The sequence below is a fragment of the Gymnogyps californianus genome, chromosome 3 (genome assembly GCF_018139145.2).
Source record: "Gymnogyps californianus isolate 813 chromosome 3, ASM1813914v2, whole genome shotgun sequence".
NCBI lineage: Eukaryota > Metazoa > Chordata > Aves > Accipitriformes > Cathartidae > Gymnogyps > Gymnogyps californianus.
In genome coordinates, this window is record NC_059473.1 from 8,691,157 (window position 1) to 8,709,434 (window position 18,278).

Consider the following 18,278-nt stretch of genomic DNA (forward strand, 5'->3'; position numbering starts at 1 on the left):
GGGAGAAGCAAAACTGTTTGCCCTTTCCGTCCTTACAGGATTTCTCAGATATAAAACGGAGCCTGCCCAAGAGCTGCCCCATCTGTTTCCACCATGGTCTGCAGGTGGTCAATATTGTATCAACGACAATTAATACAGCTAATAACAGCAGCACAAATGCCTGATCTTTCTCCTCCTCCAGGAGAAAGGTAATCAATCCATGCAGCAAAAGCCATTTCTGTGCCTCCTGAGGGTCAGGATCCTCCTTGCCCTCCCTCAAGGGATGTGAAGACAGAACTGGAGCTCTGCAAGTTGTCTTGCTCCAGCTTTTTTCATAAGCTTCTCCCAAAATGAATGACCAGATTCTTCCTGATAGATTGATAGGTTGTTGGTCTCATGCAATCACCTTAGCTGAGGTTCAGTGTATGTGCGAGGAGCTGGTCTGTTGGAATTGCTCGTCCGGGATGAACTTTGTCTGCTTTCTGTTCACTTGGTGGGAAGGAGAACAGTTTGATGGATAAGCCAAGCCAGGAAGGTCAAAATGAACACAAATCACCTTTAAGATAGTTGGTAGAGTAGGTTCCTTTGCCTGATGGGGTCATCACACTATCGACCCCTTGGCTTTCAAGGGCAACATCAAATGTCTGAAATGTTGCTCAGCAGTGTCAGGAGTCCGAGGCTCACCAGCAGACTCCTGCCTCGCTCGGTGGATGCTCTGTCCGTGAGAGATGTCAGTCTAGTGATTGGAGTACACAGTAGAAATGAGGCGAAATGGAGTCTCATCTTATCGCAACAACTCATTGGTTCAGCAGCTCACAGTGAGTAGGTAGGATGCTCACCGAGACGGAGACACCGTGGCTCCTCATCCCTTCTCCCAAAAAGTTTTTGTCCAATGACAAAAAGTGCATAGTCTTGGGACTAGAACATAAAACTCATTTTACGGCTTAGTCCTTTAATTGTGAGATTAACATAAGGCTTCCCTTTCCTGGTTCTCCTTTATATACCATGATTTTGCAGCTTTGCTGCTCACTCCCTAGCTTCATAGAGAGGGATGTAGCGTATGCACCCACAAAAGTCAACAGTGCTTGGCTTGTGCTGCTTTCCTCTGAGGTGGGCTTAACCCTTCCTGGGGCTGGGGAGGGTGCGTACAACAGCTGCTCTGTGTTACCACTACACAGTGATGGTCAAAGCATCTTTTCTAAGGGCCTTCTAATACTAAGCAGGCCTGATTGTCTCTCTCTTTAAGGTATGGATTAATATTAACTAGATTTGACTTCCTATTAGTTTTAAAACGTTCCTCGGTTTATAGCAAGCAATTCTTTTATCATTTGAGAAATTGTAGATACATTTCTTCTTTGCATCCCACAGGGCAGTAATATTCTTCAGTAAATTTCTGCTCCACTCCTAATCTACTAAAAATGAACATCTAGACACATAATTATACTTCAAAAACACACGCTCCCTTATTCAGCCTTAAAAGTGCTACTTCTTATTAAGATAGCGTAGAAGTTACTGTATTCTTTTTGCCACCAAACCAAATCCTTAAATAAAATTTTAAATTAAGATAGAGTACTACAGAAGAAATTTCCTGGGAAGCTTGTGTATCAAACATGTCTGTGAAATGTTTCACCTTAATGCAGATTGGTTATATTTAAAGTGATGCTATTCACCCCTATCCACTTTGGTTGATAGCTTCTTTTTTCACTTCTGTTTTGAAGTCCACCATCTGTCTTGACTGATTACAGCTCTCAGAATATCGAGTGATCACCTTCCACTTAGCCAGGGAAAAACAGGACGTTATCTGTATTTTTATTTGTATTTGCTCTCCAAGCAAACCCTTCTTAGAAGAGTCTTTTCATTGCTGAAGTGGCTTCTACTGTTTCATCAAATTGCCGTGCAGTGGCTACACAAGACAACTTTGAAAATGCAGCTCATTTTGGCCTCCGCAGGTGACGTGCAGTCCTGTTGTGTTGACCATTTATCCATTTGGGTTTCTTTTAGCAGCTGAATGTATGTGTGTGTAAACCGTACCAGGCAAACAGTTGCAATTCCTGTTTTCACACTAGATGCTTCAGAGCAGATTTCCTTTCTCCTGAGATGAGCTAAGGTGCAAAACACTAAGTTGCTAAAGTGACTAATGCAGTGTTGTCAGAGGAGAATGATACACAGTCACAAACCAGCGTACCTGGAGGGGACTCATCTGTCAAGGAATTCATTTCTCATTTCTAACCATGATGTGAATAACAGTAAACCATCGTGATCGTTCAGGTCCAGTGCAGAAGACAGGGCTTGTCCCTTAATTCTGAAATATTGATACAAAATAGTGCATGTTTTCGTTCACATTTTATGCTGGTTTTAACAAAAAATTATCTTCTATGTGGCTTCTCTGTCCTTTTCTTCACTTTGTTACATTGCCACAGCACATGATTTCGTGACTTGTATGCAAAAAAATTGAAATAGGTCTCATGTTTTATTTTGACTGTGGCTTCAAAAAGAAGCTGTGTCGCAGTCCTTAATGGTGTGCAGTTACCTAGTCTCTTAGGCACACCAAGAAAGTATGAACGAATAGTAAATGGACACAGTAACGATAAAATTTGTGATCGTATTGTGCACCTTCACGTATGGGGTCCCTTTCTTTCTCTGTCTCTTAGATAGGACTGACTGCCTGTAGGGCTCGGAGTCAGGGCTCCTCCGTTCTGCTCTGAGCTCTGCCTCGACCTGCTTTTCAATGTGCATCAACTCCCATGAGCGATTTCTGTCCACTTTTGTATACTATGATAACACTGATAATACTTGTGCAGCACAGTGTGTGTATTTTTTGCTTCAAAATGGCAATTGTATCTTTGTCCTCTGTACGGGCTGCATGTGACGTCTAGGGTGTGATGTCCATAGTCTGGTTATGTTGGACAGCTCGAGCTTCCAGGAGATGTCTGCTTTCATTTGTTTTGAACAGTCACACTTGCAGATTGTCAGAAACAGCGATGATCAGCATCTTTGGCAATGAAATTTTAGATTTCTCTTGCCAGGCACCTGTATTGCAAAATCTGAGTCACGCTGTATGTCAGACAGAAGAATTACATCCAGTGGAAAACCAGCCTAGCACAACGTTCCCAGCAATGTTATGTATGAAGTGGGTTGGGACAAATCTGAGTGCTCATGTCTTCCAAGCACCTAATTTGATGCTGTAGCTGTTGTCCCCTGGTTCTTCCCTAGCCAGCAAAGGTATAATGAAGCCGAGTTACTTGCCTTGTGATCCGCGGAGGAGTGAGGCAAGGGGAACACGCCTAGTGACTTCAGTGGGCTTTAGATTAGGCTCCTATATTTCTCAGGATGTTAAATAGGTGAAATACAATAGTGTTATTTTTAACCTCTGAGATAATCCCCACGAGCTACAGTTTTTTCATTCTTTTCCCACACTCCTCAACAATTCTTGACAAAATGCTGCATGAAAATGAAAACCTGTTATTTATTACGCTGACAGCTTCGCTAGGCTGGGTGCATTGACAGCAGCGCATTCAGGTCTGCATCTGCAGTGAGGTAAATTGTTGAAGCAGCACAGAGGGAAGAAGTCTCATAACTCCATTAAACAATTACTGCAGATAACTCTTTACTAACCCTTCTTAAAATTTGCCCCAAAGGGGTTATATACAAGTAGTGATTAAAACTGACCTAAATCATAATTTAATTAAAAGAAATTAAAATGCAAACTGAAAATGTTCAGTAACCTCAGGCCACCACCCTAATGATTCATTTTAATGCGTTTGTAGTTGTACAATAACGGCCTTTGTGTGTATGTGCTTCTTGTTTTATATCTGATATCATTTTGCCACTGGAATAGTCTGAAAATGGTTGCAGGCTGTATGATCTTGAGTGTATATATAAATATACATGGGCTTTCTTCTCGCATTTTAGGAGTTTCACTGGAGTCAGCATATCTACTCATGTGTACAGAATGTAACAGCTGTAAGATCAAGGCCTATATTTTTAATTTTCTCATTAATTAGTTTCCCTATTATCCTAGAAGGACCTTCGTATCATTAGTATGATTAGCGTGGCAATATTTTTGTGCTGTAGAAAAGATAATTCAAAACTGGCATCCTTTATCTGCCAGATCTTGGTTTGTGTTTGCATTTGTCATAGAAGCGTGGCCCAGTTTGAAGAGAGATTCGCAGGCCACACTGCAGGAGAGATGCACAGTCGCTGGCCGCTCAGAGAACCAGAGGGTGCATCCAGACTTGCATGGCAAGAGCCATGCGGGGATGTAACAGGGTCAAACCTGGTGCTTGGGGATGTGGTGCGTACACAGATATGTGCGAGGGGCAAACAAGATGTGAGCCTGAGGCGTTGGCCCTCAGTCTCTTTTATTTCTACTCCAGGAAGGAGGAGGTTGTTCGAAGGAACCTTACTCTGACTGTTGACACGCTATGGATGATAGAAGTACAGCTTTCTCAGTAGTGAATACAATTTTATTATTAATAACGTCTATGTTGGAGGGCTAGAAGTAGACTGGTCTGTACTGGTTATGCAGAATTTCTTCCTTTAAATAGAAATACGTTATCTGCAATTCTGTTTTCTTCTGGAGAATGTCTTTTTTCACCAGTTTTTGAGTTGTCTTTTTGCACCCGTTTTTGAGACACTGACTTTAGCCTCAGCTCTAAGTACGTCGCTGACTGCTTGAGAAGAAAGGTGCTGCTGAAGAGGAGTAGGTGTATGAGCAAACCTGGCACTTATTCAGCTCTGAAATGGGACGAGCCAAGAGACCAGCAGACTATTAATATTTTTGACTTGCCATGTTTGTCGCAAGAACAGTGAAAGATGTAAAAAGCCACATGCCTCCAGGCTCTTGCAGAGAAAATGGGAAGAATACTAAAACCTGCTCTGGTGCTGCTGCTTAGAGTTTGTCCTCTGGACTTTCATAGGGATCTTGTCCCAGCCCTCTCCCACTTGACTGTCAGCTTATTATTTATCGTATCATCTGCTTCGTTTTGGGGCTGCTACTGCAGCTGGCATATCACTGTGCATGCTAAATATCTCTCCTTAACATAAAGTGGGCAGGCACTCACAGAGTATCCGGTTTTCTAGTTTAGTTAGAAGTGCCGCTTGCTCTGCCAGCTTGCTGAGTGTGCTGATTGATCACTGTTTAGCCTGTTTTCTACCAAGTATAAATGAGGGTATATATCATTTGGGGGGGAATTTTCTTGCTGATCTCAAAGAAAAAGGCCAAGAGGAGAGAGCAAGCGCTTATCAGGCAGTAGTCAGCTTCGCAAGGGAAAGCAAAATATATGGCCAGAAGTAGGTATTTTAGTGTCTGATGTGCTTATTTTGTTTGTACGGTGCTACTGTAATTCTCAAACTCCTGTTTTTTCAACTGACTGCCATGCTGGGGAAAAGAAGCAGATGTTCCCATTTGTCTTCTGATGTGGCTCAAAATCATTTACATTTGCTGGCCTAAAATGACACGACAGGTCATTCGCCACTTTTTCCTATCTCCTTTGGAGTGAGTGACAGATTGCTGTTCTATTACTAGTATAATAGAAAAGCAGATATTGTGAGGACAGCTTTCACCTAAAGGAAATGCAATCGCCAATTGCTGCAGTAGTGGAAAGAGAAGGATGGCAGATACTATAGAAGCCATCCAGTGGAAAAGACATTTTTATTATTAATAATGTCATGGGGAAGACTCAAGGGAAATGCACTGGGTCTGGCTTTTCTGCCTGGAGAAAAGGAGAGCCGGGGTGAAGAAAAATATGGTGAAAAATTGGCTTGCTACTCTTGTAAAATATATTTCCAGCTCTTTGCCTTGAGCGTGTGCTACTTAAAGCCTTTCCATTTGCCCTGCACCCAGCTCCAATGGAGAGCAATAATTACAGACAGACTCTTCATCAGTAGAAGACACTCAGTGAGAGGCTTATTAGAAGGGTTTTTAAAAAACAGAAAAAACTGTTTGTCAGACGCTTTGGGATTAGTCACTTCTCCACCCTATAGTTTGTTTTCTTATCGGTGTATTCGTACTCCGCTTCCTCCCTTTCTCCTGAGATGAAGATATTCTCCAGGCAAAGCAGAGCTTAACCCTTCCTTCTGCAAGTCATTTACTTGAGAATCACTGGTCCACTCTTGATTTTTTAGCGTTTCCTTGTCTCTAATTCTATCGAAGTCACTTGGCAGGCACAACACGTACTTTCAATCGAGATTAATTTTCATGTCACGATCCAGTCAGTCTGTTGGACGGGGTCAGAGTACAAGAGGTGAAGCTTCTGCTTTAAAGTCTTTTACATTTTCCTTTCTAATGGAACAAAATGAAGTGTTAGATGGAAAACATGTTGAGAATCCAATATATAGTGCTGTAATTATCGTTGTATTATACCACTTTTAAACAGTGAATCTCCAGTGAAATAATAGACCTAGAGTTGACAAAATGTACTGATGAATATGTGCTTTATCTGATAATCTGATGAACCAAATGATCATTTAAACTTTCTTTTGTAGTTTAAGTTTGCTCTGAGTAAGTGACTTTAACAAGAGATGTAGTCCCTTGGCAATAAACATGAATGAATCCTTGAAATACCTGGGTTTAGCCAAATAACTCATGGTTATAGTCATACTTGTTATAATGGATGTAGAAACAAGTATCATCCAGAAATGTAGTTTTATGTTGTGAATGCAGTGAGGTAATTGCTGACATGATTTTCAGTGATATATCGGTAGTTACCATTTATGCCTGACCTGCTTTTTCTGAATGTAAAGTCCTTCTGTGCAAAGCGAAACATGTTGCACTTGGCCATAATGAAATCCTTTATGCTCTGGCACCGCTTGTTTCGCAGTGATGCAATATTCTCTTTGGATCTGACCTAACGGTAAAGATTTTTCAAGTGTCACGGCGCTGTTGCGTTACAGGATTGTCTTGAACGTGCTGTTCCTTTCTGCAGCTCCTGAGCTAGGTGACTTTATCCCTTTGAAACGCGTCCTGGTGGTGCAAAGGATTTTTTCCCCTTATTTATTTTAATTGCTTGCTGCAAAGCTTGCAAAGTCCCAAGTCCATGTTTTAAAAGAAAAGGGGGAGGGAGAGAGAAAAGTTTATCTTCTAGTACAGCTAATTTCCTATTTTGTATGCAGTTCTGCTATTGTGCCTGGACAGGAAGAACACTGATGTTGAAAAGAGCACTTTTTTATTTCAAGGGGGGGGGAGGGAAAAAACCCAGCTGGTTTTATCAAGCCATTTTGGTCATCCATGTAATGCAATTTTTTACAGGTTAGAGCTTACTAATGTGCTAAGAAATCACTATAGCTAGTCATCCATTAAGGCTGGTTAAAATCGGTACAAAGAGTTACCGAGCAGGCAGGAGGCCCGAGTCCCGGGTGATGGCCATCAGTGGTTCCCTGCCCACCTCTCCCCTCTCAGGTGGAGTGTCAAACTCCTGCTCCATCTCCTCTCCTCCTGAGAGCAGCAGCTCTGTGCAGGGTCAGCCTGGAAATACTTCTCCGCTAGTCCCATCTGCTGGATGCCGGGATGTATTGCCTGCTGAAAAGAGGGAGAGCACCATACCTCAGCCTTTAAATATTAGCTGAATGCCGCCTGCCACCAGATGTACATTTGCTTCTGAAAAACACGCGCTTTCTCTGTTTTTCTTCCATCCACCTAATTGCATTTGGGCTACTGCTGTTCTCTTCAACAGACTCCATGTGTTAAGTAAAAGCAAGGTGGAGGCGCGAGGAACTTTAACCACGTTGCTTTAGAGAAGCTGTAATCAGAAAAACCCAGGAGCCAGAAAAGATCACAGCAAAAAATATGTGTATCATTATCAAGCCATTTACAGGCCTGGGAATGAATTTCCTTTCTCCCAGTGTATATGTTCAGCAGTCAGTTTTTCAAATGCCTCATTAAGGCTGGTACTCAGCTGTTCTTGCCGTCTATCTCGCCATGCTGGAAAAGAGGGAGCGTAGCCATCGCATCTGATCCAGCATGCTGCACTGCAGCCTCTAATATTATTATGAAGCTAAAAGAGCCTTCTCCATCATTGAAAATACAGACTTCCTGATATATCTCTAATCGGGCCAAGCAAAGGTTAAGAGAGCTTGATCTTGTGTCCGTGGACGTTCCCCAGGGTGTTACTTTTCTTGGTGGTAATTCGCTGTTTGGTACCTGCCTTCTGAAAGGGAGCTGGAGGGAAGGAAAAGGATAATGAATGCGAATGCAAAGTAGTGGAGAAAATTGGGAATGAATGTGAATGTAAAAAGGGGAAAAATGCATTCAATCCTAGCAATCTTAGTTTGGTTTATTTTGCTCTCTTCTTTGCAGTCGTTTGTGATGCATTTTTATACTTTATGCTAAGTGGTGTTGTGCCTTTTGCTTTAAAATAAAATTTGGGCAATTCTCCCCCTCCTATTCTTGCTTTCCGTATGCATTAAGGTAGGTTCTGCAAGTCGGAAACACAGCCACTTCAAGGATCTTGTGGAAATGTTACTGGAGGAAAATAATCCTGGAAAAAAATCTTTATAAAATACATAGACTAAGATCAAGCAACAATTTCATCTATTGCAGACAGTGTTTAGGGAAACATACTTTTATTTGGTATAGAGATATTTCCAGTGTGCCTATTGAGATAAAATCTTTAATCTAACCCCCCTTCCTCAGCTTGAGATGTGAAAACGTGACTGTTTTAAATGTGACTGGTTACGTTTCCAGGTTATTTTCAGTTTACCTTTATATGTCTCCCCTTTTGTCACGGCGCCTTGCTGTAAATTAGCAGTTTGTGCTGAATTGGTTACAATTAATATTGCTGCTGCTGTTACCAATAAAAAGATATATCATAAATAATTTTTATGTGTTTTCCTCGATAGGTGGTAATGGCACAGAGGAGAAGCAAAACACCGAAGAAATGGAGGCCCAGAGCCGAGAAGCAGGTGTGTGCCGAGTTCCTTAAAGGACTTTCTTAGGTTTTATCCACCTTGGTGAACAATAACCTTAGTCAATGCTATTGACAGAGAGTGTTTGTACATTTTCACCAGATTAGCTCAGGTCTTGAGCAATTCTCCCATTAGAGACCGAAGCTCCATTCATTATGAATGAACGTATTGCAATGCAGGAATGCAGGCTTCCCTCTTTAGCTTACCAGCTCTACATTCTCCCTTTAAGGTGGACTACCTCTAGGTAATCCTCTAACTAGAAAGAAATAATTTTCCCTCTGTCTACAACAGAGTAGCCCTCTACATAGAATAGAAATGGGGGAAAAGGAAATTTGGAGATGAAGGAAGCAGGCTTCTTTTGATGAAAACTGTACTTCTGAAGATTTTGAAGGGTATTTTCAAGTTTTAATAAATTGTCTACACAAGTCTCAGGGGTTATCAAGATTTAAATCCATACAGAAAGATATTGCATATACTGTGAATGAATGTCAGAGTTCACGAGCAGTGGGTTTTGCAGACGGCATGCTTATAAATTATAGTGAATTCAATATTTTAAAATACAATGTCATTCTGTTCACAATAGATTTTCTATTATTTTTTTCTGTTTATGGTTGTATTTTTCATCCTACCCAACTCTGTTCAATGCAAAAGACAACTAGAATTAATCAGTTATCAGAAGAGCTGAAGTGACAATCAAAATGTCTGTAAATCCCCTTATTTCTTAAGGATTTCTTTTAGTGTAGTATTACATGTAACACAATGCTTTTCTTGGCTGTTTGGGTTTTTTCTCATTGTAGTGCAGGATGTTGCTTACAGATACTTAATCCAGAGAGCATGAAACGGTTTTCTTCAGAACTTTTTTTTTTTTTTTTTTTTTTTAAATCAGAATTGAAGATTGTTTTCAATATGTGGAAGACTGAGCTGAAGCGGGCCAGCCAGTAAATGCAGCAAAAAAATTTAGAAGGCCTAGATTCTTGACTTACCCGGTTTGCTTACTGCATTATGGCTGTTTCCAGATGAGGAATTCATTTGATGAGGGTCCTTCTTTTTGTCCTATGCACTGAGCAATGTGTATGTGGAAGTGCAGCATTTCTGCCTGCGCTCCACAGGTCGGTCTTCTGCAACTAGGTGTTAACAGCTGATGCTGTCCACAAGTGCTTGAAGTCCTTCTATGTTTCATGTCCTCTTTATCACCTCTTCTTTATGTCCTCGGGCAGGGCAAGCAGTGGGAGGTGAAGCCATAGGCACACAGTATGACAGAATGAAAAAGATTCTCATGGACCTCAGCAAACTTTGGACCTAGGCCCTTTATCCTCCCCAAGATAAGCATGCAGTGGTATTTTGTAAGTGCTGGAGGACAACCACATTTCCTTTCCTGGGTTTTTCACTTTTATGCTAGTCATGTTTTAAAACAGGCGAAGGGGGCCAGGGAGAAGGGAGGAATGCGTTGCTCTGCCTGAATCTAGGCTCTGTTTTGAATCTCTGACTAGGCAGGGCGTATCTTTGCCCGAGCAATATGGAGCTTTTAACCGTACCAAGTACTGCTTGGCTGCTAGCTCGCCTAAGAGCTAGTACTGCTAGGAGCTCCTAGCTCCAACTGCAGAGGCTCCGGTTAAACCTGGTTATGCTACTGTCTACAGATGCCAAATACAGCCCATTGTGCTTGTCAGCTATATTCACTCTGATGGGGTGCGTATTTCCCTGGTATTTTGATTCACAAAACAGTTTGATTGAATGAGATACATTTCATTTTTCCCAAGAGAATTAAGGAATATGTACCTCTCTAAATTATTACTTTGCTACTGGAGCTGTCTTAAATGTATTGTGTTTTTCCCAAAACCGTCATTATGACTTGTTACGTTACGAGCTGTCAGAGCTGGTTTATCAGGGCCATGATGTACGTTCTTTTGCTATCTCATATTGGTAGTCATGTTTTGTTACTCTCATGAAGAGCGTCAAAGAAAAGATCCAGACATTTTAGGTCCCAGATCCAGAAAATGTCATACTTTAGGAATGCGTTTTAGATACATGCCTAAAGATAGCGTTGTGCCTATGCATAGTCCATGAATCACCTCCCTGGCCACAGGCACACGGTGTTACAGGAAAAAATTATTTGGCTTAACATCTATCCCTGCTGGTTCACATAGTGACAAGAACAGAGAGGTGTACAATTACCTCGAGTTAGTTACATTCAGCTAATGAGTTGCTGCTGCTTTCCACTCTACTCATCGTGGAGACAAAACATCATCAGGAACTTTTAGATTGCTGCTTCTGTGCCATTTCTTGGCAGTAGGAAATGACTTGATTTTCTAAGATACGCAGTTGTATGCCTAAAACATTTCTAATCACTATGAACGATCACTGTAAGTAGCAATCCTATCAAATGTTAAAGTTCTTATTTGAATTTTCTAAACCAAAAGGCATAACTGTCATCTGAGTGTGACAAATCACGAATCGTATGCTTTGATATTGTGAAAGAAAATGTAGGAGAAAAAATAGACACTGTATTCTTACCCAGTCCGTTACATAAAGATTTGTATATTCTTATTATACAGTAGCGAAAAAGCCAGTTATAGGGTACGAAGACTGGCCTGAAATTTTTCAGCTATTACTGTGTCATTTTTTTAAAGTCTGGCCTCCAGTCTATCATCAGTGAACTTCACAGTTAACCCGTGGAAAAACAAAATGGCAGGTGGTTCAGAGCTCTTGTTTCAAGCTAGTTAAAAATACTCGATGACTGTATTAGGAAAAAAAAAATGGTCAGAATCATCAGAGGCAAGTCTTTTGAAAGAAATGAAAGGCTAGAAATGAAAACAAAGGCTTATAAAGGTTTTAGAACTATAAAAATGGCCAAGAAAAAGCAACAGTGAAAGTTAGAACGTTCTATTAAATTCAGGTACTAGTTTTATCTATTAAATACAATAGTTTTACCTGCATGCTCTACCATTAAAAAACTCCAAGCCGCTGATTTTCAGGGACTTGCTAAATTTCAGCCCTGATTCATGAAAGCTTCTATTTTCAGGAAAGCATTTGCATGTAATCATTCTGATTCCAATGGGATTCATGGACATGATTGAAGTTCAGAATGGCTTTAATTGTTTTTTCTCAAAATAGATGGATTAAATGAAAAAAGGAATCTCAAAGCAAATAGCAACACCAGCCTACCCATGAAACTGATAGCTGTTCCTCTCTCTGTACTGAGAAATTGAAATATAGACTTGATCTGGCAGTATTGTAGCGTAAGTTTACCCCTGGCTTAGGGAAGACAATCGGACCAGTAATGGCCGGTGAATGCAATGTGAATGGATGGAAGCCCAGTAAATCAAATTCAGGTCTAGTATCTTGCCTCAATAAGGCGTAACACTTTTTTCCAGTGAAGTGGTTCATCAGTTTGCTGTCTAATTAATAACTTCTCTTCCATTTCCTTGGTTCTTACAGATGAGACGAAACCTTCAGCTGTAGCCAGCCTATCATCATCAGAAGAAACAGAACTGAGTGAGGATAAAGGTACAGATTGTAAATTGTGTTTCAAACTATCCAGTCCCAAGAGGACATTTCGTAAAGCCTTATTTTCCTTTGTCTGGAAATTGCCAAAATCACTGTTAAACAATACAGAAATAGGTAAACGCTTGGATTTTCGTTTACAAAAGTCTTTGTAATGAAGTACTTGGCACCAGCTGTTGTGCTGGTAGGAGAGATGCTGTGAATTCCTAAGTCCCCTTGTTATAGAAGTAATACTAAAATATCATACGTGACATATCAGAAATGAGCCCAAAGCTTGGGCTGGCTGGGGCGATTCACAGGCGTAAAGTTAAGCGTGCGCATCTATCTCGGCAATATTAGCTCCCTATTTGGTGCTCTCCTGATGGGGAAAAAGAAAAACACAATAGCTATAAACACATCAAGAGGAGACAGGAGGAGATGAAGTCATAATTGAGAGGGAGAAAGTAATGTTTATCTTGTGCAGACTGTGCTGGGCACTCAGATCATTTAGTTTGTGATAAATATTTAAAAGTGTCACGGGGCCAAATGACAGGGAGTTTAGGAAACAAGAAAGAGAGATGAGCTAATTTAAATGTTTCAAGCTGAGATTTTTCCTGTGGAGTTGTTGGTTTACAGATAGGAACCAGTGCACACACGTACTGTTTTTGATACTCTTATGATATCACACTATTAATTGCTTGTGCCGGTCTACGGTTTTGGGCATTTTTGCAGAGGTACGTCAGGAAAAAGCCTGGGTGATTTATAAAATGTTCGCTACTGGTAATTCAAAACAGGAGTTATGCTATCTATAATAAATACAGTCCGTCAGTACAGCTTTCAAGAAAGACTAATAGAAAATTTTAATGCTTTTTACTGAGATAATATAATTATTAACATCCATTAACTTATTTATTTTAAAAGATTTAATGTTTAATTCAGCATTGCTGCTTGACTCTCTTCTCATTTTTCTAGATAAGTGTGACAGGGTGTGAGATCTTGCCCTTTTGTTCCAAAGACACATGCTAGAGACCCCACATACTTACCTGATTACGAGTTCAAAGCCTTGTGCAGGTTGATTTAAGTGCTCTCTTAACTGATTGATTGATCCTGCAGGGAAAAAAACCCCACAAACCCTTGCTGGAGCACTGGCTTTTGCTTTTGATATCTTCACAGATGAAAGTCGTGGCAAGGCTAGCGGAAGGCAGAAATAGTGATAGATTTGGCCCCAGCATAGTTGGTGATTGCCTGTCATTCATTTCTCTATTTTGCTGACATTTGGCCTGTTTATGTATCCTGTATCTATAAGATCCTCCATCAGATGTGTGTTTTATGTTTCGTAATGTGAGGGTCATGGTGAGGCTTTGAGTTTGGACTTTTTTTTTTTCTTTTTTTTTTTCTTTTTTTTTTTTTTTGCTGTCTGCAGTCTTACTGAAGATCCCAACATTTTGGTATTGCTTTGAGTGCTTGTTCCTGACTATGAAGCCAGTGTCTTCTGATCTGCTTTTCGGTGACCATCTCAATGTGTAACCACTCCAGTTTTTTGACCCATTGTATTAGTTGTCTCTTCTCAGGAAAGTAGCCATCCTGGTGCTATAGGTCTCACTTTTCCTATAATATGCTAAGAGTATAGTGTTTTCCCCTCTTCTCTTGAGAGGTTGACAGAAGAGGTAGTGCCCTGAGAAATCCAAAGGGCAGTTTCTCTTTGATGTCCTACTTCTCCTCAAAAGTAAGACGGAAAGCATCTGGTAGGGAAAAAGGAGCGAGACAGACGCTCCTCCGTATATATTGTTTGTAAAGTGGTACAAGTAGAAAAAAGGAATGATGGGGAAAACAACATGTTGTGGGATTTGCTTGCTAGTTTTTTAAATGTAACCAAGAATTTTGAACGATGAGGCCACCACATCCACCGGGCCATGGTTTTAATCTTTATTTCCATTAGTAGATTTTCAACTTTTCAGATTTTAGATTTTGAGTTGTTTTAAAATGACTACTAGTGTTACAGAAAACTTGCTACTGCTTGGGAAATGGCACTTTTACAAAATCCTGGCATTTCTGAAAACACCTGCTGCTCCCAAAATAAATTTCAGCCTTCAAATTGTTTGCCCACTGAGTTAACACAGCTAAAACCTGCCAGGTTCTGGAACATACTCATTTCTGTAGTTTATCTTCAACTAAATGAACTGGATGTAAAGCATTTAAAGAAATTAGTTTTTCCAGTCCTTCCACCTAATTACTGTGAAAGGAGATTTGTGGCAAATAACTCTAGGCTACATATTCCCAAAATGCATAGTTTAAACCACTCGGAATAGGAGGTTTCCAAGGAAGTATAGCAGTCTTTCAATTGTCACTTCTCGTGAGTGCACCGAAACAAGTATTTTGACTCCAATTAGAGTTGACTAGTAGGCTTTCTGCTTATTTTTTCTCATATTTCTGGGATTAGAGTATAGCAAACACATTGAAATAGTTATTTATTGCTCTAAAATGTGGTGATATTCAAAACAGAGCACATGCATCTCTGCTGCCGTGAAGTTCTAGTATTTTTGTCTTACCTGAGTTGTCTTTATCAGGTTTTTTTTAAAGGAAAAGGGAAAGGATGGGAACATGAAAGGGGATGTTTCATGATAAGTGTGTGGAACAGCGCAGGAATCATGTTTTGAGGGGCTCCGATTAAAATGAAAACCTACTGTGAGATTACAAATCTCATATGAATGTGAAAGTGCATCTCTTCTGTTATTCACAATAGAAGAGACACTGTCCAGAAAAAAAAAGTCCACACGGGCCCAGTTTGCATGTGGCATTTGAGCAGACTGAATTTTTTGAGTGCTCTGTCCATCCTCAGGAGAAAAAAAAAAAAGAGCAGAACAGTCATATTCCAAGAATATCAAGATGTTTGATGTTATGCTGTGGAGGTATCGTCTTATTCCAGTCTGTACCAAGTTTCTATTTCCACTGTCTGGAAATACCGCAAAGAAATGTTGCAGTTTTACCCTTGAAAACTTGCATGCATAACTACTAGCTCTTGGGGGGAGAGCTGACATCTCTAGGCAGCACCTTCGTAGTGCTTCATTACTGTGCATATGGAAGTAGATCCTTTATACACAGCGTATTTCAAGTTAGAGATGCTTCTCTTTATGAAGTGTAAGGGCAGAACAAAGTGATTAAAGTCATTAATGTTTATGCAGCAGATAAAACACGTATCAGACAGGCTGCAGTCAGTCTAGTATGCCTATCCATACAAGATTGTGCTGGGACTACAAAGTCATTTTAAATGGACCATATTGTATATAGCTGTGGATTGGTTTGAACCTGGGATTTTTTTTTTTTTTTTTTAAAAAGAGTATGTGTGCGTGTGCATGCGTGTGTGTGTGAGAGAGTGTTCTGCATCTTCATCTCGGTTACCTGTCCTACCAATTGCTATTTAACCTGATTTAATGATAGGGCTTTCTGGTAGAAAAATGAAAAAAGGAACTGGATTTAGCACAGGTGAAGAATTAACTCCCCATTATGCAATCATGGCGAAGTTTCTGTGCACAATACGCTGATTTTAATTCATTAGCACTTAATAACAACTGAATTCTCATTTGAAGGTCAACTAAATTAAATCATATGCTAATTAATTTTAAAAATAAAGTAGCGATTAATTATTTCCAGGTGTTCACCAAAGTCTGTGCTCCTGTGGGAGTGCCATTTAAAGCAAGTCACTATTTTTCTACATTCTCTGAAATGGAGTCAGATTCAGTCAGCTGGAGGGCTTATGTTGTCAGAAACAGAATTAAGTATATGCCTTTGCTAGGGGTTAGCCCTGAAAACTCACTTTGTGCGACCCAGAAGCCTGTAAGTATCCTGCCTGTAAAACATAATGGATATAAAATTCCTGTTTGGCCAGCTGTAATTCTCACCATGGAAAAATCTTGATGTCCTAAAGACATAAATGATTGAGAAGGGATAAACTGAAAGACAGAGCATTTCAAATGCAGGGGAGCTGTGCAAATCGACGTAAATTAGACATTGATAAGTGGGTGAAAAAGATTGACTGAAAGGCCAATATGTTCAAAAAGAGGTGTTTAAAATCAGCTCTTAAGTATATATTAAGACATCTAAATGAATGACCTGATTTTCAGAAGTGCTGAGCGCTCAGCAGCTACCAATGAAATGTTTTTACTTCACCCTTGGGCTATGATTAGACCTGGAAAATTTCAGCCTGAAAAATTTCAATTATAGGTAACTGAAAAAGAACTTTTTTAATGGAAGAGTTTCAACACCCCCAACCGTAGCTGTGGCTCTGCCTGCCAGCCACAGCGATAACATTTTTCTCTCCCTTGGTTAGAAGGATTTCTATGAAAGCAAATTGGCTAACACAAGCTAAATGGTGTGGTTTGTTGGGTTTTTTTTAAACTGGGGACCTAACCATCACCATCCAACCCGAGCGCCTATTCTCCTAACGCCCTCCATAATTGTCACTTCGAGCTGTACATAACACGGGTTATTCACTTTTCCTTTTAATCTGACCTGTCTGTAGCATTGCACATCCAGACGGGGTCCAGCCCATAAACTCCTCAAGAGGTATTTCTGCTCTACCATTCGCCGGTACAGGCAGCCACAACAGCTAACACTAATCTACTTAGCTGGTTTATTTAGATCCTACTTATTTTTAAATATTAGCTGACCTGGAGCCATCCAGCTGCGCTCCCGTCAGCCTGATGCGAGCACCTACTCCTTCCATCTGTCCCCCTCGACCCTTACCTTCAGCTGTGTGGCATCTTCTCCAGCGAAGGGTCGAACTGAGGCGGCCAGGTTTTTCTCAGCTTTTTCCTTTCCCAGTGCCCTGTTCGACAGGCCCTGCCCCTGACGGCAGCAGCGGGATGCCCACGGTTATCGTACCAGCTGCGCCTGAAATGTCTCTTGTGGACAGAAGGTGAGGTTAGAGGAGACGCCCTTCTGTTAGCTCGAAGCACGAGCGGGTGGGAGCGTTACTCAGTGGACCCCACCTGCGGAGATGAACTGCCTGGTCTATTACCCGAACACTTGCAAAAATATCTCTACAGGTTGTTGCACCTAAAAGGGTCTGTTTTACCAAGCCGTATAAACTTGGGCTCCAATAAATCTAATCTGTCATAAAGATAGATTAAAATGAAATCTTGGTGGATATAAAAATAACATTTTAAAGTCAAAGCTCAAGAATATCTCCCTAACTTCTCATAAATCACCATTTTATAGTACTTCATTTTAACACATTTTCCTCAGTTTATGAGGCAAAAGAATACCCTAATCATGTGGCAGCCTCCATGCACACCATTACCTGTAATTTTAGACGCCTGCTTGATTTCTTTCACTCTGGAAATATTCCAGTCATTTTTCACAGTATCATGCTTAAAAAATAAAATGCACTGAACCTGTTTCTTTCATAATGACCTGCTTTTTCCCTCTTTAATCTTCTTACAGCTCCCTAAAACATGGTGATTTATCTATGCTGTGTGCAGGACCCAGGTGTGTTGCACATTAGAAACGACTCAGTAAATAAGCCATACAGAGAGTAGCTGAGGAAGTGAATTTTAAAAGATCATTAAAACCACTTAACATTCAGATCTTAACATTTCTCCTATTCTTTAGCATTCGCAAAATTTTGTTTGAGCAGCATTGCTTTATACCGTCAAAAAAAATATGAATGGCATGGAAAAGCATTGGGGTTTATGCAGTATTTAAACAAAATAGTGTCTGATTATTGGCAGGAAGGGTAGGATTGATAGTTCATTGCAAGCTACACGGTTTTCTTGGAGCTTAATTCAACATACAGTTGATACGTTGGAACAGTGAATATACTTGGGGAGTATTCTGATCGGCTTGCTTAAAGTCCACATATTTTCTTCACTGGTTGTTAAAGGTTGGGGCTAATTCCCAGGTGCATTCAAACA

The 18,278-nt window shown here is 40.4% G+C and overlaps 1 protein-coding gene across 4 annotated transcripts in view; it reads left to right on the forward strand.

Moving 5' to 3' along the window:
• MACROD2 (mono-ADP ribosylhydrolase 2) overlaps positions 1-18,278 on the forward strand; it is an 898,754-nt gene that overhangs the window by 837,569 nt on the left and 42,907 nt on the right. For all 4 annotated transcript variants that reach the window (XM_050893412.1, XM_050893413.1, XM_050893415.1 and 1 more), the window contains 2 exons: positions 8,818-8,880; positions 12,322-12,390. In XM_050893412.1, coding sequence (XP_050749369.1) covers positions 8,818-8,880; positions 12,322-12,390 — 132 coding nt within the window. The remainder of the gene's footprint in view (positions 1-8,817; positions 8,881-12,321; positions 12,391-18,278) is intronic.